The 23,066-nt window shown below is 54.6% G+C and overlaps 1 protein-coding gene across 1 annotated transcript in view; it reads left to right on the top strand.

The window, feature by feature from the left end:
* The first annotated feature begins 7,194 nt into the window (after nucleotides 1-7,194).
* The window catches only part of SLIT1 (slit guidance ligand 1), a 62,695-nt gene continuing 46,823 nt past the window's right edge, over nucleotides 7,195-23,066 (top strand). The window contains exons 1-10 of the mRNA XM_028484774.2: nucleotides 7,195-7,283; nucleotides 11,873-11,944; nucleotides 13,792-13,863; nucleotides 14,485-14,556; nucleotides 15,085-15,248; nucleotides 17,489-17,636; nucleotides 18,238-18,309; nucleotides 18,826-18,897; nucleotides 21,193-21,264; nucleotides 21,989-22,132. Coding sequence (XP_028340575.1) covers nucleotides 7,195-7,283; nucleotides 11,873-11,944; nucleotides 13,792-13,863; nucleotides 14,485-14,556; nucleotides 15,085-15,248; nucleotides 17,489-17,636; nucleotides 18,238-18,309; nucleotides 18,826-18,897; nucleotides 21,193-21,264; nucleotides 21,989-22,132 — 977 coding nt within the window. The remainder of the gene's footprint in view (nucleotides 7,284-11,872; nucleotides 11,945-13,791; nucleotides 13,864-14,484; nucleotides 14,557-15,084; nucleotides 15,249-17,488; nucleotides 17,637-18,237; nucleotides 18,310-18,825; nucleotides 18,898-21,192; nucleotides 21,265-21,988; nucleotides 22,133-23,066) is intronic.

The following is a 23,066-nucleotide window of genomic DNA, read 5'->3' as shown; positions in this document are numbered from 1 at the left end:
CTCACGGGCCCAGCCGCTCCGCGGCATGTGGGATCCTCCCGGACCGGGGCGCGAACCCGGTTCCCCTGCATCGGCAGGCGGACGCGCAACCACTGCGCCACCAGGGAAGCCCATCCCCTTTTCTTCTGAGAAACTCCTAAGGCCAAGACTCAGACAGGTCCTGGACTGCTCTGAATGGGATCGGGGGGACAGTGGGCGAGGTCTCTGGTAAAAGAAATGGACCCCATTTTCCCCTTACGGGCCAGGGAAGAGAGGATGGGGAATGCCTCAGGGGCTCTGTGATACTCTGTCGGCCTCCTTGGTGGACCACTCCTGCCGTGGGCTTCAGTCAGATGTATTTTCTGGCATTAGCTGCCGTGCCGCATCGGCCAGGGCCCCCAAGTTCTCCCTGGGGAAACTCAAACTAACAACTTGGTCACTTGTCCTGAGTGGAGCCCCCTCCCCGGGCACAGCTTGGATTCTACTTGCCCAGTCCTGTTGCCCCTGTGCCTGGGTCTTTCTCTTCCCAAACCACATTGAATCCTGCCCATATCACTCCCAGGTCCTTATGAGGGACAACCCAGAGTCTGCCCTCAGAGCTGGATAAACTTAACTGAGAAAAATGATACGAATGAAGGATGGTCTGCGTGCATGCATCCCTCAAAATATTCTAAAATCCACCCTGGCTCAAGGCAGGCCAGTGGAGAGCAGCGTATGGGGTGGGGTTGACTTGTCTGCAGAACGACTTCTCCTGAGCTCTGATCCCAGGCCATTAGCCTGGATTGGCAGTGTATAAGTAATTGCCCTGTGAAACACACTGCTGTGTCAGAAGCAGACCAATTTACCAAATGTCATTTTGCTAAAAGCCAATTTGCCAAAAGTCAATTCACTGAATGGCCAGTTTGTCAAATGACCAATTCATCAAACTGACTTACTTTCCTTAACTACTTTGTGTGAGTCGACTGGTTTGCGTTTCGTCTTTATGATAGCATTTTCAGGACTGGCCCATTTGTCTCTGGCCCCGCTCCTGGTGTTTGAACTACGGCGAAGCCAGCCCCAGTCTCTCCCTGTGACGGCAAGGAGCTGGGGCAGGGAAAACCCAACAGCCCCTAAAAGGCCTTTGTGAAGACAAATGGGAAACAACCCGACTAAAACCAAATTGGTAAAGGAAACAGAAGAAATTTAGCAAACGGTCCCTTTGGAGAACTGGCTGATCTGTGACTTGGCTTCTGGGGAAGTGACTCAGAAGGAGGCAACCTAATATCCTTGAGCCTCCTTTGGGGATGCTGGTAAATGTCCTGCTTTTCTGTTCTGCTGCTGCCTCTTTATGGGACCCGTACGAAGTCTCCATGCTTGGTTTCATTTATTTATTTATTTATTTATTTATTTATTTAAATTTTTTATTTATTGGCTGCATTGGGTCTGTTCTGCTGCTGCCTCTTTATGGGACCCGTACGAAGTCTCCATGCTTGGTTTTATTTATTTATTTATTTATTTATTTAAATTTTTTATTTATTGGCTGCACTGGGTCTTTGTTGCTGCGCGAGGGCTTTCTCTAGTTGCAGCGAGCGGGGGCTACTCTTGGTTGCAGTGCACGAGCGTCTCATTGCAGTGGCTTCTCTTGTTGCGGAGCACAGGCTCTAGGTGCGCAGGCTCAGTAGTTGTGGCGCACGGGCTTAGCTGCTCCGCGGCATGTGGGATCCTCCGGGACCAGGGCTCGAACCCGTGTCCCCTGCATTGGCAAGTGGATTCTTAACCACTGTGCCACCAGGGAAGTCCCCCATGCTTGGTTTTAGAACCAGGAAAGGCCATGCCTCTCCCCCAAGCTTGTTTTCATCTGTGGACTTGGTGAATTGTATGCATAGCAGTCTCCACATCCTCCTAGTCTGGGAGAAGCCCAGGCCCATATGCAGCAGATGCAAAGGCTTTTGTAGGGTGTACTTCTCCCTCTTGTTTGATATGTCTACTCATTTTTGTCTTCTTTTTTTTTTTTAACTCTTCCTCTGGTTCCTGTTGTCTTACTCCATTTTATAATGTATCCCTAAAACTACCTTAATTCCTTCCTGAAACAAGGCAAAGAAGGAATCCAGACCAGCTCTGAAGGCTCTTCTGTTGGCCCAGGCCCCAGGCCTGCCCTGTGGGACCCCAAGGTCCTCGGTCCTCCAATGTCAGCATCTCAGCCCATCCCACTGGACCCTGAGGTCTCACCCTGGAGCAGGGCACTGTACCTGCTCTTCAGGGAGACGTGGAAGCAGACATGAACTGCTGCAACGGAGACAGATGCCGTCCTACCCTGGGATACAGCATCTCACCCGGCACAGTCAGAATGCCCACGTGCCCACAGGGCCTGCTTTCCCGCCTCCTTGTCTGTTTGATGTTGATTCCCAGTCCTTCATCACTTTGGGGTGGGCACTGTTTCTGCCACGCTGCCCTCTGTGCAGTGTCCTCTCAGCCTGGGGATTTCCCCACCGCTTAGAATTGTGAGTCCCCATTCTTTGGGTGTTGGTCACCTCAAAGATTTTTCCCACCTTTGTCTCCTCCGGGGAGGATCGGGGAGGCAGGACATTAGCATTTGTTGCATGCCTTCAAAGCACCACGCACTGGAATCAGTGCTTTATATGTTGTTTTAAAAAACTTTTCATTGAAGTATAACATATTCAGGAAAGTGCAAATTTCTGTACATGTGTTATGTATTTTCGTATATATAACTCACTGAATTTTCACAAAGTGAACACACCCGTATAACCAGCAAGAGATCAAGAATGGAAACATCACGAGCACCCAGAAGCCTCTTGTACCTCCTTCCAGTCATTAATCCCCTCACACCAGTAACCACGATGCTGATTCCTAACAGCATAGATTCGTTTTGCCTATTTTTGTGCTTTATTTAAATGGCACATGTGGTATCTAATCCTCACTATATAACCCAGCAAGAGGGAGCTGTGGTGAACTCTCCTTTACACGTGAGCAACCAGATTCAGAGAGGCTGAGTAACTTCCCAAGGTCACACAGGCAGTAAATGGTGGAGCTTGGAATCAAACCCAGGGTTGTTTGGCTCCAAAGCTCATGTTCTTTCCTCTATATCTTGATTCTTTCTCCTGCTGAACCCCCCTGCCCCTTCCCCACTGTGTGCCTGGGCTGGGAATCTCTGAAGTTATTGGTCCTAACATCTCAAATGCGTCTGGGACAAGAGCCTTGTCTCCCCCAGTGCATCCCTGCTCAGGACTCAGCAGAATGCCTGGGGCTTCTTGGGGGCTCAGTGCATGGTGGTTGATTACAGGGAAGGCCTTGCCCGGCACTCAAATTAAGAGGGGCTTGCATTCCCCCGCCTCCTTCATTTGCCCGATTGCCATTATTGTGTTCTTGCCATGGTGGCTGGGACCTGTGCCTTCTGGTCTGTTTCCTGTTTGTCCTTGAGCCACTCACTCCTGAATGGGACTCCAGCCTCTGAGCAGCTTTCCTTGGCAGGGCTCTGTGGTTGCTTTGTGGGGTGCGTGCATCTCCTCTGATATCTCTGTTGTGGGAATTGATTGCAGTGATGCTCGGTAGCTGCATGACAAACAGCCCAATTCACGGAAATGTTACCCAGGCTGGTTTTATGGCGCAGCGATCCAGCGCTGCTTAATGTCTCTCCCTAATGCGGTTTCTGCAACATTAACTCCGTGGGTCTAGAGGGAGGGGGGCTGGCCACAGGAGGGTGTGTGGCTTCGGGGTGGTGTGGTGGACAGGAGAGGAAGGGCATCTCTCCTGCTGACGGTGCCTGGCATGCACTGGTAGCTTGGAGCAGCCCATTTTTCCTGCAAAGCTCCAACCCCACCATCTATGGTGTGAGCCTCCAAAATTACCTACAGGAGTTTGGACATCAGGAATTCCTTGGAAAAATATTGGGTGTTTAACACTTTTTAAAATCTCAAGGCCTCACAGAGCATGCGTGATCTTTAACTCCATCAATATCGTAACCACCTTAGGAGGAGAGGGGTGGAGAAGGAGAGGGGTCAGAGCTGGACCACCCAGCAATTAGTAGGGGTGGTTTGAAGCCTTGGAGACAACACGATTGCCACCTACTGTGTGCCAGACAGTCTTCGTGATACGTTCACATACCTTTGTCTGTTTGCCCCTCATAACATAATACAGATGAGGAAACTGAGGTGCAAAGAGGCAGCCAGTTGATTCTGAGCTTGCTTTTGAACCCAGGTCGCCTGACTCCCCTCCCAGACCAGCTACTGCCCGGCCAGCGCCTCTCCCTCCCCTCACTGAGGCTCCTTTGGGGGACACAGGCTTATCTGACGGCCCCAGCCATTTATCCTAGCTGGCCTGACTCTGGCCCTCGGGAGGAGAGGAGGGGATCAGGGAGCACAGGATTAGCAAGGGGAACTGGCTACCTAGTGCAGCCTTAGGAGAAGACAGAGGCAGCTCCCAGGTGGGGCGCGGGTGTCTTTGTTTTGACAACAGCAGGGGAGTGGGGCCCACGATCAAAGGCAACTAGGCTGTGGATGGTGGGACCAGTTCCCCCTTCACCCCACCACCAGCCTGTCCTTTGATACTACTCCCTGGTTTCCTCTGCACTCTCCCCCTTCCCCCGACCCAAACTTGAGTTCTGGAGTTGATGAAACAAACTCATCCACACTGAGAATCAGCCCCTGATAAGCTTTCAGCTTGCTCTCCTGCGAGCACCTGAGATTTATGAGTGACAAAGTCCCAGTCCCTACCTTGAGGTTGGAGCCCAGGCAGAAAGGGTTCAGGTCCTTATCACCAAATGTCTCTCAAGAACCCACCTTGAAGGTCACTTGGAGACAGGTGCACGCACATGCCACATACCCACGGAGGGTAGATCTGGGGCCCCTGAATATTGTCCGTGGGCTGGAGAGCCTGGGTGGGGAGGGGTAATTGCGGAACTAATTTCCCTCCTGGGTGGGAAGGGTAGGATTTGAGGGGAGGCTTGCAGGGTAGGCAGAGACAAAGGAGGGATGGTCCTGCCAGATCCCAGGAGCACCTTAGATGCGGGCGTGCACCTGGCATCCCAGCCCTGGGGTGCATCCTGCAGCAGGGACCTGGGGTACAGAGCAGCCCCCTGGGGCTCTGGCTCCCAGCCCCTGGCTGGGGCCCTGAGCTGCAGCAGTGGTTCCTGTTGGCATGGAGGAGCTGAGTGCCTCTCAGGCAGCGGCCCCCTGCCCCAACCCCTGCAGGGGTGTAGGGAGGGCGGTGGTACTAATGTCGTGGCTGTCACTGCCCTGCCTCTGGTGAGCACCTCCTCTGTTCCCCATGACGGTGGGGCAGTGGCATGCCACAGGTGACAGGTCAGAGGCCGCGCTTCCCTCTCTCCACCCAGTGGGGGTGTCTGTGTGCAAGTCTCCTCCCATCCCGCCCCCTAAGGAGTCGGAGTTGTCTCCTCTGCCCCTGGCTTTGAAAAGCTGGCGGGTACAGGGGCTACAACCCCTTTGCTTTAGCCCTAGCTGGGGACAGGAAGAGTTTTAAGCTTCCCTCTGTCAGATGCAGCACTGTTCTTTTTAAGAATTTATTTATTTTACTGTGCGCGGGCTTTTCTCTAGCTGCGGCGAGCGGGGGCTACTCTTCGTTGCGGTGCGCGGGCTTCTCATTGCGGTGGCTTCTCTTGTTGCGGAGCACGGGCTCTAGGCGCGCGGACTCAGTAGTCGTGGCACGTGGGCTCAGTAGTTGTGGCTCGCGGGCTCTAGAGCGCAGGCTCAGTAGTTGTGGCGCACGGGCGCAGTTGCTCCGCGGCACGTGGGATCTTCCCGGAACAGGGCTCGAACCCGTGTCCCCTGCACTGGCAGGCGGTTTCTTAACCGCTGCGCCACCGGGGAAGTCCCGGCACTTTTCAAACTTTAATATGCATATGAATCACCTGGGGGGATCTTACTAAAATGCAGATTCTGATTCAGTAGGCGGGGCTAAAAAGTTCATATTTCTAAAACTCCCAGGTGGCTCCGCTGCTGCTGGTTCAGGTGCCAGAGACGTGGGTGCTGCGTCACCAGCTGAGGGTCCTTGGGCGACGCTTAGCAGCAGCAGCAGCATGAGGGAGGCTGCCCGGGGCTGGGCCCGCCCGTGTGTGACTTAATCCTCCCGACCTCACTGGGAGGCCGTGCTGTTGGAAGGGGAGACCCAGGGGCTGGGAGCTAACCGCCGGTCGTGCCCGAGATCACACAGCGGGCTGGTGGCAGAGCCAGCCTCCGGCCTCATCCCCCTGATGCCAAGGCCTGGATTTTTCAACCCTGACCCTCCCTGGCCCCCCAGCCCTGAGGCCCACAAAGACAATTAGCAGTGGCAGCTGACTCTGCCAATCCCGGCCAAGAGCACCCCACACAGCCTCAGTTAAGCCCCATGACCCCACGATCATTCCCAGTTTACTGAGGAGGAGACTGAGGCTCAAGGCGTTAGGGAACTGTCATGAGGTCCCTCGGTGGGGAGGTACGTGGCCGGCTTCAAGGCCCAAGTCCTTAATCCGCTAAGGGAGCCCTGGGGGAGGTGGCCTGGAACAGTCGGGCTGCCCCGGTTTCCTCCAGCCCCATAGTGGGCGAGCGCAGGGTAAGGAGTCGGGCGAGGGAACAGGCCAGGTTGCCCAGAGCCTCCGTGTGGCTTGGAAAGCAGACAGAGCAGGCCCCAGGCTCTGCCGTGGGGCCGGCAGGGAGGGCAGGAGCCCGTGCTGAGTCCGGCTTTGGCCGGTGCCCAGCATCCCCGGCTGGACACGCCCCCTGTGCTGATCCCCTCAGGCCGGTCTGCCAGCAGGACCCAATCTGGTTAGAGCGTGAAGGCGGATTAGCAGAGAGAACATGGGGTCCCGACCTCGGCTTTCTAGCCCCTGCCTCTCCCAGCCCTGGCAGGGGCTGGAGGGATTGGCAGTGTGCAGGAGGAGGGGCGGTGCCCAAGCCAGGCCGTGGGCTTGCTACCCCCTTCTCTTCAGGGAATGGGGACCCAGCTGGGGTCACTGGGGTGTCCCCGACTCCGGGGGTGGAGGTACTGGCAGCGGCTCGCGTCTCAGGGCCCTTGATCTTGGGCGGTGGGATTCAGACAGGGGGATCTTTGCCTGCAGCACCCTTACCTCGAGTCCCCCGGGTGGACCCCAGGGGCTCCAGCTCCCTGTCCTCCTGTGGGTCCTGGGAGAGTCACTTGCCTTCCCCAGAGGCTCCCCCACCTCTCTGCTCGTGCTGCCGGGACCACCTCAGAGCCATGGAGGGTGATTGTTGAAGTTCCATAAGGATGGGTGAAGGGAAGGGCAGGGTTGATTATAACACCGTTGGCAACAAGTGCTTCTGCCCCCAGCCCCCTTCAGAGCCCTCACTCGTCGGGTGAGTGTTAGGCAGAGCAAGTACGACCATACCCAGTGCACGGGGAAGAGGTCTGGCCTCACGAAGTTCACACAGAACCAGCCATCCTGCCCCAAGCCCCTGCTTTTCCCTCTCAGTCACATGGCCTGTCCTAACTCCTTGCTTTAATCCGGAAAATGCAGAGGGATTGGAGCAAGAGAATCATGGAAGGATCCACTTTAGTTCAGTTCAGCTAAAAATTACTGAGCCTCTGCAACGCACCAGGTGTCCAGGGACTGTCTGGAAGCAGAGATGGATGTTAACCAAAAATCAGTATTTTATTACATCCAGTACACAAATATTTCATTATAAACCTGATTAGTGCTGAGAGGAGAAAGCATCGGGGCCCTGGGAGCCTGCAGCAGCGGGAGCTGTCAGAGGAGGTGTCTGTAGACGGAGATGTGAAGGATGAATAGGAGTTACCATTCCTCCTCGAGTGGAGGAAGAATAGTCTCGGCAGAGGGAACGGGAGTGCAGAGGTCCTGTGGCAGGAGGGATTCGAGGCAATGAAGGAACGGCAGCACGTGTGGAGTCACGGGCAGGGGTCCCTATCACATCACAGCCTGCAAGGTAGGTACCACTTCTCACCCCCATTTTGCAGATGAGAAAACTGAGGCCAGAGAGGTTAGTGATTCACTCAAGACCACATGATTTAAGTGGATGAGACAGGGCTCGTTGAACCCAAGTCTCCAGGGTGACACTCAGCTGTGGGCGTTCTCCTCTATGCCCTGGCCTCTCAGTGTGTGCTTCCTGGACCAGCAGCCTCTGTATCCCCTGAGAGCTTGTCAGAAATCTGGGACCTTATCCTTTCCCGTAGAATCTGTCCCCAGCCGGTCCCTTGTCTGGTTGCTGCGTCCTTGCTCTCGAATCTGCTTCTCGCTGTCCTGCCTGAGGCGTCCTTCTGAGCTGCTGCCCGCCCTGTGGCTCTGTGCCCTGTGCTTCCCCCTGGCCAGGATCTGGCCACCAGCTGCTCTGGGTTTTGGTTTGTCCTTCCAGCTCCAGAGCCCTCCCTCTTCCAGGATGGCCTCTCTCAGTGTATCTCATTCTGCCCTGACACACCCCAGGCCACGCACCTCACTTCAGGGTCTCTGACAAAGTCACTGAGGGAGAAGAATAGGGCAACATCGATCAAGTTTCAGGGAGCAAAAGGAGGCTCAGGGCCTGGGAAAATATGATGAGAAAAGTTGTAGGTGGTACATTTGAAGTTTGCATGCCAACCTGGTGAAAATGGATATGAGAAACTTTATTTCAAAGAGGTTTGGGAAAGACAAGACAGTTGTTGACCAGGTAGGGGATCAACGGGGCAAAAAAAAAGAATAGCTTTGTTTGGGTTTGCCAAATGGCTGCGCAAGCATCCAAGTCCGGGGAAGGCTTCTGGCGTCCCCTAGCGAGATAACTGGAGACAGCAGTCGGAACCTTAGCAAAGGGATAGGCGGACTGTGCTTAATTAAGGCTGGACAAAAGCCCGTATTTCTTTTTTTTCTTAAGAGTTTTGTTTTTTTTTTTAAGATTTTTGAAAATGTGGACCATTTTTAAAGTCTTTATTGAATTTGTTACAATACTGCTTCTGTTTTATGTTTTGGTTTTTTGGCCCCAAGTCATGTGGGATCTTAGCCCCCCACCCCCCGACCAGGGATCGAACCTGCACCCACTGCATTTGAAGGCAAAGTCTTAACCACTGGACCACCAAAGAAGTCCCCAGCATTTCTTAAATATTGCCAAATGGAGGTACTAGAACAGAAGCGTAAATATTTACATGAACTCTCTTAATCTTCTTCAAAGCCCTGCGTGGTAGATATTTTAATCCCCATATTACCCGTAGGGAAATTGAAGCTCTCAGGCGTGTAACTTCTGCTGTAAATGGCAGAAGCAGGAACTGAACTTAGATCCTTCCGTTGCAGAGTTCGGGCTCTCTCCACCACCCTCTCTGCTGTCAGCACTCTGTGTTTTCCTCCGCCTTCCAAGGCTCACCTGTTTCCCTCTGGTCTAGAGGCTGGCCTCTTTAAGGTCTCAAATTCAGTTTCCTTTGCTCATTTTAACAGTGTGAGCACCAGCTCACTACTGTGGCCTGGCCCTGGTGGATCCACACCCACCCCTGGACCCTCACCTCAATAATTGGCACTTGGTGTCCACTGGGGGCAGCGTCTTTTCTCTATAGGCTTTGGTGCCCCAGAGCCATGTCTAAAAGGCCATCAGATCACAGCCCTCTCTGGTCTCACCTGTCGCCTTCTCTGGTCTGCAAGGCTTTTTCCTGCCAGCACTCTCTTCCCAGCACCTCCTGCTCTCAGCTACTCCTGGATCATGCCAGGCTCGATGCGTCCTGCCTTTGACAGACCGTTCCTGCCCCTCCCTTCACCACTTAGCTCCCGGTGTGCATCCTTATAGAATTGCTCTGCCTGAATCATACTTTGATGTGATGTTATTATAAGAAACAGACACTTGAAACCCATTTATTATAAGGATCTAGCGTTATTGATTAGGACACACAGTCATTTTTTATAAAGACCCCTGGGGAAATTCTTGTCTCATCTTAGTGCCAAGACCCGCTCTACTCCCGAGAAGCTGGGTCTTTTGAATTTATACATATATCGGGGATGCAGTTAACTGACCAGTTTTCCCTTTTCACGTCAGCTCTCAGAAAGCTTAGAACCTACCCCCTGTCCCGACCAGGCAGCTGTGTGGATCACGTGGTGCTGCATGCTTGGTGTCCGATATCGATTTGTCTTTTCTTTGCCCTACTTTTTACTCCTGCTCTCTTGCTGTTTTATAGATCCCTGTAAGTCACCTGAAAGCCTTTCTGGAACAAGGGTTGGCCTAAATCAATAAACTAGTCGATACAAGGGAGAAACCTTCCTTGCAGGATTGTAGTGAAGATTAAACGGAATAGTGGTTGCGAGTAACAGGGGGTGTGATGGTGACAAAGCCCTCTTGGACCACAGGTGCTTGGGGCCGGTTCGGCAGCTGGGGGATAGGAGGGGGTCGGGGTTTGGAGGGGAGGGAGCTCACAGAGGTTGGCTCCCACTCTGTGCAGGGGGCAGGGTTTTGGGGGGTTTGAGGGGCAGGCCTTGCAAGGCTTGTCTTCCCCCACTTTGCACACAAGGAAACTGGGGCTCAGGAGGGAAAGGCTGAGCCACAGATGCACAGCCAGGAGGTGGGGGACCGGGGTTCGAACCTGCCTTTCTGAGGTCAGGGCCCCATGCGCTCTGCTGCGATGCTTCTGTTCTGTTGTCTCAGCAGAGAAACCCAGGCAGAGGGGAGCGGTTCCCGCAGCTCAGGGGACAGTGCACCGAGTGGCCCTGTGGGCTGTGTTCTCAGGTTTGAGGTGAACCCTGAGGCCCGTGGGGTGAATGGTTGAAGGGATGGAGATGGTCAAAGCCCCATGGGCCTGGCCCAGGAGGAGGGTCCAGGGTCTGCAGAACTGCCCGTCCCACGTGGGGACAGGCAGCCCTGGCCGTCTGAGGTCGCAGTTCCTCCCAGGGCTGCTGTGCGAGGGGAGGCTCTGGAACCTGACTGCCAGTTTCAGATTCTGGAGCCGCCAACCGCCAGTGTTCCCTCAGAAAAGCTGTGTAACTTCTCTGAGCCTCCCTCCCGTCCTTTGTGAAAGGGGGACGGCAATAGTATTTGCCCCACGGTTAGGGCGAGGCTCAGGCGCGCTCACACTTGTGACGCGCTGGGCAGTGCAGACATTGGGGGGCGGTTGTTATCAGCACGGTGGGAAGCAAAGGGGCGTTTGTAAAAGTCCGCAATGAGGATTGAGAGAGGGAGGAGAGGCAGGTGGACAGGTGCCTGCGGCCCAGTCCTGCTGGGGAGCAGACGCTGAGTTGCTGAGTCCCTGCAACACCTCCTCCCTCACTTCAGGATGTTAATGATGGAGAGGTGATGGAGTCCTCCGAGGTCCCTGCCCTCCAAGCCCCAGGGCAGGGATGCAGCACGGCAGTCCCTGGGCCGGCATGCTCAGTCCCCCGTGTGGATCCAGGCTCAGTGGCAGCCCTGCTCCCTGCGGTCCCCGAGACCACGGGGTCTGGAGTCAGACCCAGCCTGGAGTTCACAACCTGGGTGGGCCACCTACTGGCTGGGTTATCTGGGGTCCAGCTGTGCCTTCTTCTGAAGCCTCCATTCCTGATCAGTAAAACAGATCAGGAACGGTAGGTAGACTCGCCATAGGTCTCAGGGCAGCCGTGGGCCCCGTCGAGAAGCTCCTTCTTTGTTTGTTCCTTTGCAGCCCTGGACGATGCCTTGGGGGCTGAGCTGACCCCGGTGGATCTGGTGGGCAGGCTTGGGGGCTGGCAGAGCTGATCCCTGCTGCCCCAGGCTGCACCCTCCAGCTGCAACCCCTCTGCCCAGAGAAGGGGAGGTGGCTGGGGACCGAGTTCCAGCTCATTTATTCACTCATTCATTCGTTCGACAAATGTTCACCCAGTGATCTTTTCATGCCAAGCACCATCCCAGGTGCTGGCATACAGCTGTGTCTGGTCTGGGCACTGTCTGGCCTGCTTGACCTCCCTGACTCATCAGGGCACTCTGGAGAAATCTTTTCTGACAGTGTTCTCCCTCTGGCTTTGTCCTCGCAGGGACCTGAGTGAGAACACCATCCAAGCCATCCCCAGAAAGGCTTTTCGTGGAGCCACAGACCTCAAAAATTTGTGAGTATGGGCCTGGGAGGGAGAGGGGCTGGGGGACTGTCGGGCCACCCCTGTCAGCATCCTTATGGGTCTCCCCAAGCCCTGTGGTCCAGGCAGCCAAGGAGCTGGTCTGGGCTCTGAGATGGCTCGTGCCAGCATGGTCTTCTGGAACAGTCTGGGGCTGGAGGAAACAGGCATCCTTTGGGGGCCAGGTTGAAGGGAGTGTCATGAACTGTGGGGTGCTTGGGTGATGTTCTTGTTCCGTTGCAATGGACAGTCTCTGTGCCCTTGCCATCCAGTGGGTGGGGAGAGCTGGGTCTGAATGTTTTCTTGCAGGTCCATATTGTATAAGCTGCTGCAAGTCAGGTAACGTCACTGAGCCTCTATATATTGTTTTGAAAATGGGGACATCATATTTATCTCACAAGCTTGCTCTGAGGTTTAAATGAGATATGGAAATCAATACACTTTGTTGGATGCTATTTTTTAAAATTTATTTATTTTATTTTATTTTTGGCTGCGTTGGGTCTTCATTACTGCGCGCGGGCTTTTCTCTAGTTGCGGTGAGCAGGGGCTACTCTTCGTTGCGGTACGCGGGCCTCTCGCTGCGGTGGCTTCTCTTTTTTTTTTTTTTTTTTTTGTGGTATGCGGGCCTCCCTCTGCTGCGGCCTCTCCCGTTGCGGAGCACAAGCTCCGGACGCGCAGGCTCAGCGGCCATGGCTCACGGGCCCAGCCGCTCCGCGGCATGTGGGATCCTCCCAGACCGGGGCGCGAACCTGGTTCCCCTGCATCGGCAGGCGGACGCGCAACCACTGCGCCACCAGGGAAGCCCCCGGTGGCTTCTCTTGTTGTGGAACACAGGTTCTAGGCGCACAGGCTTCAGTAGTTGTGGCACATGGGCTCAGTAGTTGTGGCTTATGGGCTCTAGAGCACAGGCTCAGTAGTTGTGGTGCATGGGCTTAGTTGCTCCGCGGCATGTGGGATCTTCCCGGACCAGGGCTTGAACCCATGTCCCCTGCATTGGCAGGCAGACTCTTAACCACTGTGCCACCAGGGAAGCCGAATGCTATCTAAATATAATGGTTTATTTCTATTACTCAAATTTATTCTGGTCCAGGCTTACACTCCACCCCACCCCAGGTCTGACTTCCATAGTGATGGCAAATGCCTGGCACGCTTGTCACTCCCTGACCCTCGTGCCTGTAGTAGACATTGGTAATTGATCACCGCATTCTTTCCCAAAGAGCCCAATCACAGCTTCAGTTTATTCTGGAAGCAGCAGTCCAGGTAGCCACTGTGAGTCGGTCTCACTTGGCACTCAGGCTGAAATCTGTTTGCTGGCTGTGGCTGCCATGGCTCCTGTGACAGACTCTGATTTTACAGCCACCAGCAAGCACCCTCTAGGTGGTCTCCAAAGTGGGGGTGGTGCCTGCTCCCCAGGAAATATGCAAGGATGGGGAGAGGAGAATAATATAACTTATTTATACTTACTGTTTTAACTAAAAATAAGAAAGAATTTAAGCTTTTTTTTTTTTTTTTTTTTTTTTTTTTGCGGTACGCGGGCCTCTCACTGCTGTGGCCTCTCCCGTTGCGGAGCACAGGCTCCGGACGCGCAGGCTCAGCGGCCATGGCTCACGGGCCCAGCCGCTCCGTGGCATGTGGGATCTTCCCGGACCGGGGCACAAATCCATGTAGAATTTAAGCTTTTATTAACATTTACTATTTGGATCAACACATATGTATTGGGCAAATGATTGGGGTCACGTCTTTTTTTTTTTTTAAACTAATGGAGTGGTTGATCAAAATGTCTGGACATCCCCGCTGTAGGCAACGTGCCATCCTCTCTGTAACCTTCCTTTGCTTCACAGACAGCTGGATAAGAACCAGATCAGCTGCATTGAGGAAGGAGCTTTCCGGGCTCTGCGGGGGCTGGAAGTGCTGTAAGTGAAACATAGAAAGGGAAACAGAGGCAGGAGAGCTGGCTGTCACGGGTGCTGAGGCCCAGGCAGCTGGCGTTCGGGCTGGGAAGCCCCACAGGAGGCGGGAGGCCTGGGAGGTGGGTGCCAGGCCCAGGGCAGAGGCCTGCTCTCTGCTCTCCTAGACTTGTCGCTAAGGACGGAAGGGCATGTACTCCTGGGGTCATGCCTGTGGCGGTGTGACCCAGGGTTAAACTGCTCATGATGAAGCCCAGGGCGAGTGGCTGTGTCTCTCTGGAGTTTCTAACACACAAGGCTGTAGTGCCTCGCCTTTCTCCCTCCGTCTGTCCAAACCCCACGCTTTAGTCCAGGCCAGCCCGAGCCTGCACCCATCCTCACCTTCTGTGGCCCCCCCTCCCCTGTCCTACCAGCCTGGGGGTCTGTGGTGCAGCTGCCTCTTCATCACTGTCCCAGCTCAGGGCTTTCCGTGAGGGTGGCTCTCCGGCGTAGCCCCCGGGTCCAGCCCAGGGCTGGTCACCTCGAGGGTGGCCTGGGAGCCACAGTGCGAGGGAGGAGCTGTGCCCCTCCTTCCCACGCAGCTTACTGCTGGGCGGATGCTCAGTGACTCTGGCTTCCTTCTTTCAGGACTCTGAACAACAACAGCATCACCACCATCCCCGTGTCCAGCTTCAACCACATGCCCAAGCTGCGGACCTTGTGAGTCAGCCCGGGGCGGCCGAGAGCACAGGGTCGGAGGGGAAGGAGCTCGGCCTCCTCTGCACCCCCGGAGGCCACCACAGGGCGGGGGCTGAGTGGAGTTGGAGGAGGGGGAGGTGATCTACAGCGGAAGGACGTTGAATGTCATTTATAGTTGATGTTTTCCTTGGACAACAAATGATTTGTTTTTGTGTTTGAAGATGAGTTAAGTGATTTGGGCAGTGGGTCTACGTGAGCTCAGTGAGATGCGTCTTCACTGGGCCACACTCCAGCCACAGGGGTGCCCCCTCTCACCCGCCGAGCCCGCCGGGAGGGAAGGGGCAGCTGCTGGGAAGTTTCCCGCTGCTGCAGATAATCCCCAAGTCGGGGCTGAGCCGCGCAGCTGACAGCGTGTAGGCCGGGCCCGACCGAGTGGAGTGCCAGGGGCTCTGCCCCCTGCCCTGTGCGCGAAGGGGCTCCCCCTGTGCGGCCAGGGGCTGGGGGCCCAGGTGGGTCGTGAGCCACCCTGTCTCCTCCCTCCCCCCGCAGCCGCCTGCACTCCAACCACCTGTTCTGCGACTGCCACCTGGCCTGGCTCTCCCAGTGGCTGAGGCAGCGGCCGACCATCGGGCTCTTCACCCAGTGCTCGGGCCCTGCCAGCCTGCGCGGCCTCAACGTGGCCGAGGTCCAGAAGAGTGAGTTCAGCTGTTCAGGTGGGTGCAGGCCCCGCTGGGGCTCTCGGCTGCCCTTCGCCGGCCCCCTGCCCACTAACCTCCTGTCACCACGCATTAACATCTGGCCCACCCGTGACCTCCTGTCCTCATCCAGGGATGGGGTGAGGAACCTCTCACCGTCTCCGACGCTCACTCGTGTTCTCTCCTGTCCCTACTCATTGTGTCCTGTCCTCACTGTTCTCCTCCTCCTTCCTAGCCGTTGTCTCACCCATCGCCTTTGTCTCCACATCACCTCTTGCCTCCACTGCGTTTCCCCTCCTGTCTCCTACCCATCACTTCTTTCCTGTCCCCTACCCATTGTCCCCTTCTGTCCCATCCCTTCTACCCAATGTCTCCTTTTTGCTTCCTTGCTTCTACCCAGTGCTCCCGCCCCTGGCCTCCCACCCCTCACTCCACCCACTCCTATTACCCCCTCTCCCATCCCCCATTGTCTCACCCCTGCTATCTTGAAAAGTCATTAAATTGGGCCTTCTAGCCTTGGTTCGAAGTGAAATGGACTCCAGAGTCCATACCTCCATCTTCCACCTGGGGTCCTGGGAGAGCCTCCTGCCTGGCCACCCCACTTCCTTTCTGGCCCCTCCAGTGTCCATGCTGCAGCCGGAAAGACCTAAAGAGAGCCACAGGTTTGGGCTGGTCACTGTTGCTTTGTCCTTACCTGGCCTTTCAGTGCTCCTAGGAGAGTCCAAACTGCCCTCCAGCTCTGCGAGGCTGGACGAGGTCATCTCTGCCTCCTCTGCCTGGTGGCTTCCTCACTGTTGCATCTCAGTCGTGCCTGCCTCTGCCCCTCCCCCTCAACCTGCAGGGCCCAGGGAGCCTTCCCTGGCCGCAGAGGGAGTCCCGCATAGACTGATTGCAAAGTCCATGAAAACATGGGTACGTGTGCTGTGTTCTCTGGCCATTTCTTAGTACTTTGCTCACACTTGACACAGAGAGATAGATGCTCAAGGAATGTTTGCTGAGTGAATGACCGGCTCACAGATCCGTGACAGAGGATTAGGGGCTGCCCATTCCTCCCAAGCCTGTGGATCTGAGCCCACCAGCCACACGGAGCTCGGCCTCCTCTCCTCAGGGTGAGGCTCGGGGGTGGGGGGGCTGTCCCCTCCTCCTCAGCACCGGCAGCCCCCGAGACTGCGCTCGAACACCGCCGCGCTCAGGGCTGCGGTGTGTGTGAGACGTGATTCTGCAGCTCCACTGCTAGGTATGTGCACATGTTCTGCCAGACACACGTCCAAGAACATCCAAGCAGTGTTTTTCATAGTATCCCAGACTTGGAGATTGCCCAAATGTCCACCAACAGATTGGATTAGCCAATGATGGCATATCCATACAATAGACTATGAGTCAGCAATAGAAAAGAACAAACTACACAACATGGGCAAATCTCGGAGATTTTACATTGAGTGCAAGAAGCCAGGTGCAAGAGAGCCTGCTGTCTGGTTTCCTTTATGTGAAGTCCACAGACAAGCAGAGCAAATCTTTGGTGATAGATCTCAGAATAGCAGCTACCTCAGGGAAGGAACATGAGGGAAGCTTCTTGGGTGATAGAAATATTCCATGTCAGGGGGGCGGTTCTGTGGCTGTACCCACATGTGGAAATGCAGCCAGCTATACACTTACGATGGTGTACTTGGTATAACCGATGATACCTCGGTTTTAAAAAGTGTGGGTCCTTACATCAGACACTGGGCTTCACCCTGATCTCACCACCTATGTGGTGAGATTCTATGTGCTATTAATTAATGTTGAGGATGTGTGAATTCCATGTGCTAATTAATTAATGTTGAGGACTCAGTTTTCTCACCTGTAAAGTGGCCACAATGATATCATGCTCTTTGCAGTAGGATTCAACGAGATACTGCATGTACAACACTTATTATGGCATGTGGCCCAGAGTAAGCACTCAATAAACATGGTTCTTGTCATACTCAGGCCAGAAGTGTTGAGTGACTTGGACTAGAACCTGGGGCCTCAGAACTAAGGGTAGGATTTCCTAGCATGCAAATCACATACTCATGTAGCACAGTTATGTTCAGATTCAAGTTCAGCAAACAAGTACCTGCTATGTACCAGGCACCCGCAGAGTTACATCATGGTCCTTGGTGATCTCCTCTGGTTCATCCTCATCTAGAGAAACACCTTGTCCCCATCCATCAGTCCGTATCTGGGAAGGGAGGTCCTGACCCAGGGCCCCCTGAGGTCACAGCCCACTGTTTCCACAGGCCAGGGGGAGGCGGGGCACGTGCCCTCCTGCACCCTCTCCTCCGGCTCCTGCCCAGCCATGTGCACCTGTAGCAACGGCATCGTGGATTGTCGTGGCAAAGGCCTCACCGCCATCCCCGCCAACCTGCCCGAGACCATGACGGAGATGTGAGTACAGGCAGGGCAGGCTCTGGGATGCACCCCTCAGGCCAGGCCAGGCTGTGGTGGTCCAGTGAAGAGCCAGTGCAGGCGCCACCCCAAGGCTTGCCCTGAGGCCCCTCAGTGCAAACGGAGAAGATGTGCTTTGCCTCCGCTGGGCCGAGTTGTCTGCCCCAGGCTGGCAATTCTGGAGGGTTGGAGAGGGGTGTCCCTCTGTGGTCCATCTGTTCAGCCCAACTGGGTGAGTCTGCTAGAATTGGTTTCTTAGGGACTTCCCTGGCGGTCCAGTGGTTAAGACTCCTAGCTTCCACCGCAGGGGGCACGGGTTCTATCCCTGGTTGGGGAACTAAGATCCTGCAAGCCCCGCGGTGCGGCCAAAAAAAAAAAAAAGAATTGGTTTCTTAGTATTAGCATCATTCGTGAGCCCCTTTCAGCCATGGCTGCCTGGGATAATGGAGCTCGAAAACCTGTCCCTTTTCTCTGCCTGTGCCAGCCCCCCTACTCCAGATAGAGGGTGGGAGCAGGGGCTGGTGGGCAAAGGGCCTGGTTTGGGCGACGGCAGGGGTGGGGTGACCTGCCCTTGTCCTTCCTCTGTGTTCTCTCTTTGCAGCCGCCTGGAGCTCAATGGGATCAAGTCCATCCCCCCCGGAGCCTTCTCTCCCTACAGAAAGCTTCGGAGGATGTGAGTGCCTCCTGCTGTTTCCTGGGGGTCAGCGTGGGACTGAGCCTGGAGCAGGCAGGCCACAGCCCCGGGGCAGGTCCTGACTCTGCCTGCCGTGGCTGAGCCCCCGGCAAAGCCATCATCTGGCCTTCCTACCAGGCTCATCTGTGACATGGGGATGGCGGTGGTGCGACCTCCTCGAAGGGCTGTCATGCGGCCTAAATAGGATGCTGAGTCCGAGTCTGGCACATGACCAGAGCTGACCATTTCAGCCTGGACACCCATAGGAGCAGTTGAGGCTGTGAGGGGTGTGTGTAGGGGAAAGCTGGGGTACCCGCCCGTGCATGACCCTTGGATTGCACAGGGAAATAGTGGCCAGTCGTGGGTTTTTCGGGTGGATAGGGGAACTGGCCCTTCTCTTTCCTAACTTCAAAGAAACGCCTGCCCTCCTGTGGTATCTGGGAGGTAGGGGGGACAGGCAGGACTTGGTGGCCACTGAGAGATTCAGCCGCCGTCTCTCCTCTGCTCACCTTGCAGAGACTTGAGCAACAACCAGATCTCGGAGATTGCACCCGACGCCTTCCAGGGCCTCCGGTCCCTGAACTCGCTGTGAGTAGCGGTGCCAAGGCTCTGTAGTGGTCCAGGGCATCCCCCAAGGAGGCCGGCAGGGCCCAGGGCTCAGGGCCCCTCTGGTGGGCGCTAGAGAAGGAGCACAGACAGCCTCAGTGGGTCTCCCTCTGGCTGCAGTGACCAGGGTGGCTGTACCCAGCTTTCCCTTCCTCTTTGTGGACCCTCTGCAGCTGGGAGGGGGAGGAGGGAGTCAAGGGCTGAGTGCATGGAAAAGCTAGGCAGAGCTGTTGCCCCTGGCAACTGTGATGCTCTCCCTCCTGCGGTGGGGATTTTCCCAGCCTTCTTTGTGGCAGTCATGTGACTCAGCTCAGGCTTCATGTTGGCCCCGCCTCCCCACAGAGGCCCAGCACTCCGTTCTCCTAAGCCTTGCCTGGGTCCTATAATGGTGGCAACCACCAGCTCCAGTTGTGAAATCTGCCACAGCTTATATCTTTTGTCCCAAACATTCTCTGATCTTAAGTTGTAATGAGTGATTGTGAAGAGTGTTTCCTGCCTACTCTGCTCCCCCAACCATGTCCAGTATTTCCCTTCCCTCAACAGTTTGTTGGGGATCCATCAATCTACAAAACATTGTGCGGCATTGAAAATTAATCTCGGAAATGTTACTTCATCTCTTTTTCCAAGAACTTTTGCTCGCACTCCCAGGGCCACTAAGCCCCTCACTCTCTGAGGTCCCATGGTACTTTGTCTCCATAGAGAGTGAACTCAGGGGGTCCTATAGTCAGGCTAGCTCCCTGTTGATGGGGGCCATTCATTATTCTTAGGAATGAGTATTTTCACCTGTCCCTTGGCAGCACTGGACATGGGCTTGGAGTTGATTCGGGGCCTAGGAAGTGGAACAGAATGGAACTCCCCCTGGGGCAGTGCAGGAGGCTGTTAGCTCAGTGTCTTCTGTGTGCACCCTCTTCTCTTGGAATAGAGTTCAAGGTAGTGCGTGGGCCGTTGGGAATGGCACCCCTAAAACTGTGCAGTGTGCAACCTACACAGCTGTACACGACACCCTGGTGATGGGTCACTGTCCTTGGCTGAGAGATCACATCCTGAAGGTGGCTGCCAAAATGCAGGGTCTTCCGCTGAAAAGTGAGCGAATCTCCTCCTAAATTGGAACATGACAGTAGCCCATCTAAGTGGGTTCCTGTTGCTCATCGGTATCTGGTCGCAGCTGCCCCCTCACCATATAGGAACTTTCATGCTGAGGTCATGCAAAAAGTGGACATTGACAGTGTCCACCTGGTCAGGCCCTGACCTGGTCCCCCTGCCTCAATTCCTGGCCCCTGCATTACTCCACACAGCAGATGGAGGGATCTTTCCAGTGGGAGTCTGATGATGTCTCAGAGGCTTCCTGGTGCTGGCTGGGTAAAATCCAAGCTACAAGCCACACTGGAGCCACACACTCCACTCAAGCCACACTGGAGCTCTCCACATGGGCCGTCCCGGATCCGACTTAGCTCCTGCTACGCCGTCCTCCAAGAACGATCTCAGAGATGGCACACTCTGTTTTTACTCAGACAGAATGTTTCCAGGGGTGGCTGGGGGGGCCGCTTGTGAGATTGGAACGTAATACACCCCCTCCCCAGGCCCCCATGATGCTTTCACCATCTGTGTGAACCCATTTCTGCCTGCCTGTCTTTTTTGAACCTTTGCATTTTTTCTGATTATATATGGAATTCATGCTCCATATAGAAAACTTTGAAAATTCTAAAGCATAAAACAACCCACTCGCAATCCTGCCACCAGATCTCAGCACAGCTAACACTTTGGTCTGTTTCCTTCTGGTGTTTTGTCTGTGCTGGAAAGACTCGCTTGACGTGCTGGAGCGCATACTGCACGTGCCGTCTGGCATTCCAGTTTTTGCTTGTAATTCCCTGAAAATATGTTAATATTTCCTGCCCTTGGGATTTTCTTCTCTTTGAACAATCTCCTTTTGGATCCCCAACCAGGTTAATGTCCCATGAGGTTCCCCGGAAGGGGCCCTTGCAGGCTTCTGTGGGATCCGTGTGTGAGGGCAGGGAGTGAGGGAGGGGTGCTTCCGCAGTGATGGGGATCATGCTGCCTCTAGCCCATAGGGTACCTTTGTGCAGACTAGGGACCGGCGACCCCTTCCTGTCGCACTTTACTGCCCTCTGCTGGCCACTGTTATAACAAGCCTACACTGCTGGGACCTGGCGTGTGAAAGGCATAGGGGTGGTACCATTGTGTGGGCAGAACTTGCAGAGCTGTGCCCCCGCCTGCCGGGCTGTCCTCTAACTCTCCTTTCTGCTGCCTTCTCTCCAGGGTCCTCTATGGGAACAAGATCACAGACCTCCCCCGGGGAGTGTTTGGAGGCCTGTTCACCCTACAGCTCCTGTAAGGACCCAAATGCGAGTGACCTTGGGTGGGACCCATGGCGGGGGGCAGTATTCCTCCGGCCTCTCTTTCGGCCTCTTTGGGGTGTGGGAGGCAAGGACCTTGGGGAATGGCAGGCCTGGCAAGACTGTGAGAGTCTAGGGGGCTCTGCAGAGGCCAGAGAGGGAGGGAGAGGTGGATGCAGAGCTGATTGCAGGATGCCTGAGCTGAGAGGCCGCTGGGGTGCGAACTGTGTTCCTGCTGAGCTCGGTGTGGCTGGGGACAGAGCTGTCTCCTGCAGGAGGACACGCAGGCCCAGGTCAGCCTCCTTGAGCCCTGAGCGTTCAGGCAAGGATTCTCTCCCAGGACCCAAGAAGCACAGAAGCCAAATGCTCCCTCTCAGCTCCTGGGAAACCCAGCAGAAGGGGAGGAGAAGGATACCCCCAAATGCCTTTAGGAGGTGACTTGGCCACTGTGCTCTCTGCTGTCCCAGAATCCCATTGGGCACCTCTAGCAGTTCCTTGAAAGAGAGAAGTGTGGGGGACTAAATGGTCCCTGTGCACAGAGAAGGCAGCTGGAGCTCCTCTGCTTGGAGTGGGCACCCAGAGGGCCAGATCCCCTGCACCTACTTCCGTGGACTCCTCCCTGACATAACGCATGCTTGGTGCCTAGGAAGGTGCCTAGGACATGATGAGTCCAATTCTGTGCCTCTCCCCTCACCACCTGGCCCTGGCTCTGCCCACAGGCTCCTGAATGCCAACAAGATCAACTGCATCCGGCCCAACGCCTTCCAGGACCTGCAGAACCTCTCACTGCTCTCCCTGTATGACAACAAGATCCAGAGTCTCGCCAAGGGAACCTTCACCTCCCTGCGGGCCATCCAGACCTTGTGAGTGCCCTCTTGTCCTCCCCCTCCCCCCCACCCCAGCAGGTGGACCTAGGGGAGGTAACAGCCTCCAGGTACAGGCAGCGGTCTTGGCCTGTGCCTTTGGCTCACCGGGTATGGCCTCTGGTAGAGGACAGATTCTGGGTTAGACAATCCTGGGTTCAGATTCCAGCTATGCTCCTTATTGGTTGTGTGGCCCTGGGCAAGTTATTTAGCTTCTCTGGGGCTCAGTTTACTCATTCATAAAATGTGGATATCATCTTCTTCATAGGAATATGGAGTTGGGATGCATATTACAATTGATGGCATGTTTAACTGGCAGCGTTTTGTTCTTTCTTGATAATACATAAAATAATAGTGCATCCTGCAGTTGATAATGTCTTAAATGAAATACAGTGACAGCAATGCTGATTATAAATTAAAAATTAAAAGAGCAACAATTCTAGGAAGGTTTATTCCTAGGTATTTTATTCATTCTGTTGCAATGGTAAATGGGATTGTTTCCTTAATTTCTCTTTCAGACTTTTCATCGTTAGTGTATAGGAATGCAAGAGATTTCTGCGCATTAAAAATTTTTTTAAAATAAAGAGCATTTTAAAATCCCCTCCCTCATAAATAAATAAATAAATAGATAGGTAGATAAACAAACAAATAAATAAATGCCTATGCAGTACAATTGGCGGATACTGGTTGATGTGTTACTTAAGTTGTTTTTAATCTATAGGTGTGGTCTCCATTTCCTTTTTCCTTGCATGTTATTTGTTGAAGACACTGCTTTACTGGATCCATAGAGCTCCCCACAGTCTGGATTTGCTTATTGCATCCCCTGTGGTGTAGTTTCACATGTTCCTCTGTTCTCTCTAGGTCCTGCAGATAGAAAATTTCATCTAGGAGCTTGGGTCAGGTTCAGGTATTTTTTCTTTTTCCGGCAAGATGA

This window comes from Physeter macrocephalus, unplaced genomic scaffold (assembly GCF_002837175.3).
Source record: "Physeter macrocephalus isolate SW-GA unplaced genomic scaffold, ASM283717v5 random_229, whole genome shotgun sequence".
In the NCBI taxonomy this organism is placed as follows: domain Eukaryota; kingdom Metazoa; phylum Chordata; class Mammalia; order Artiodactyla; family Physeteridae; genus Physeter; species Physeter macrocephalus.
This window is presented reverse-complemented; position numbering and strand designations above follow the sequence as displayed.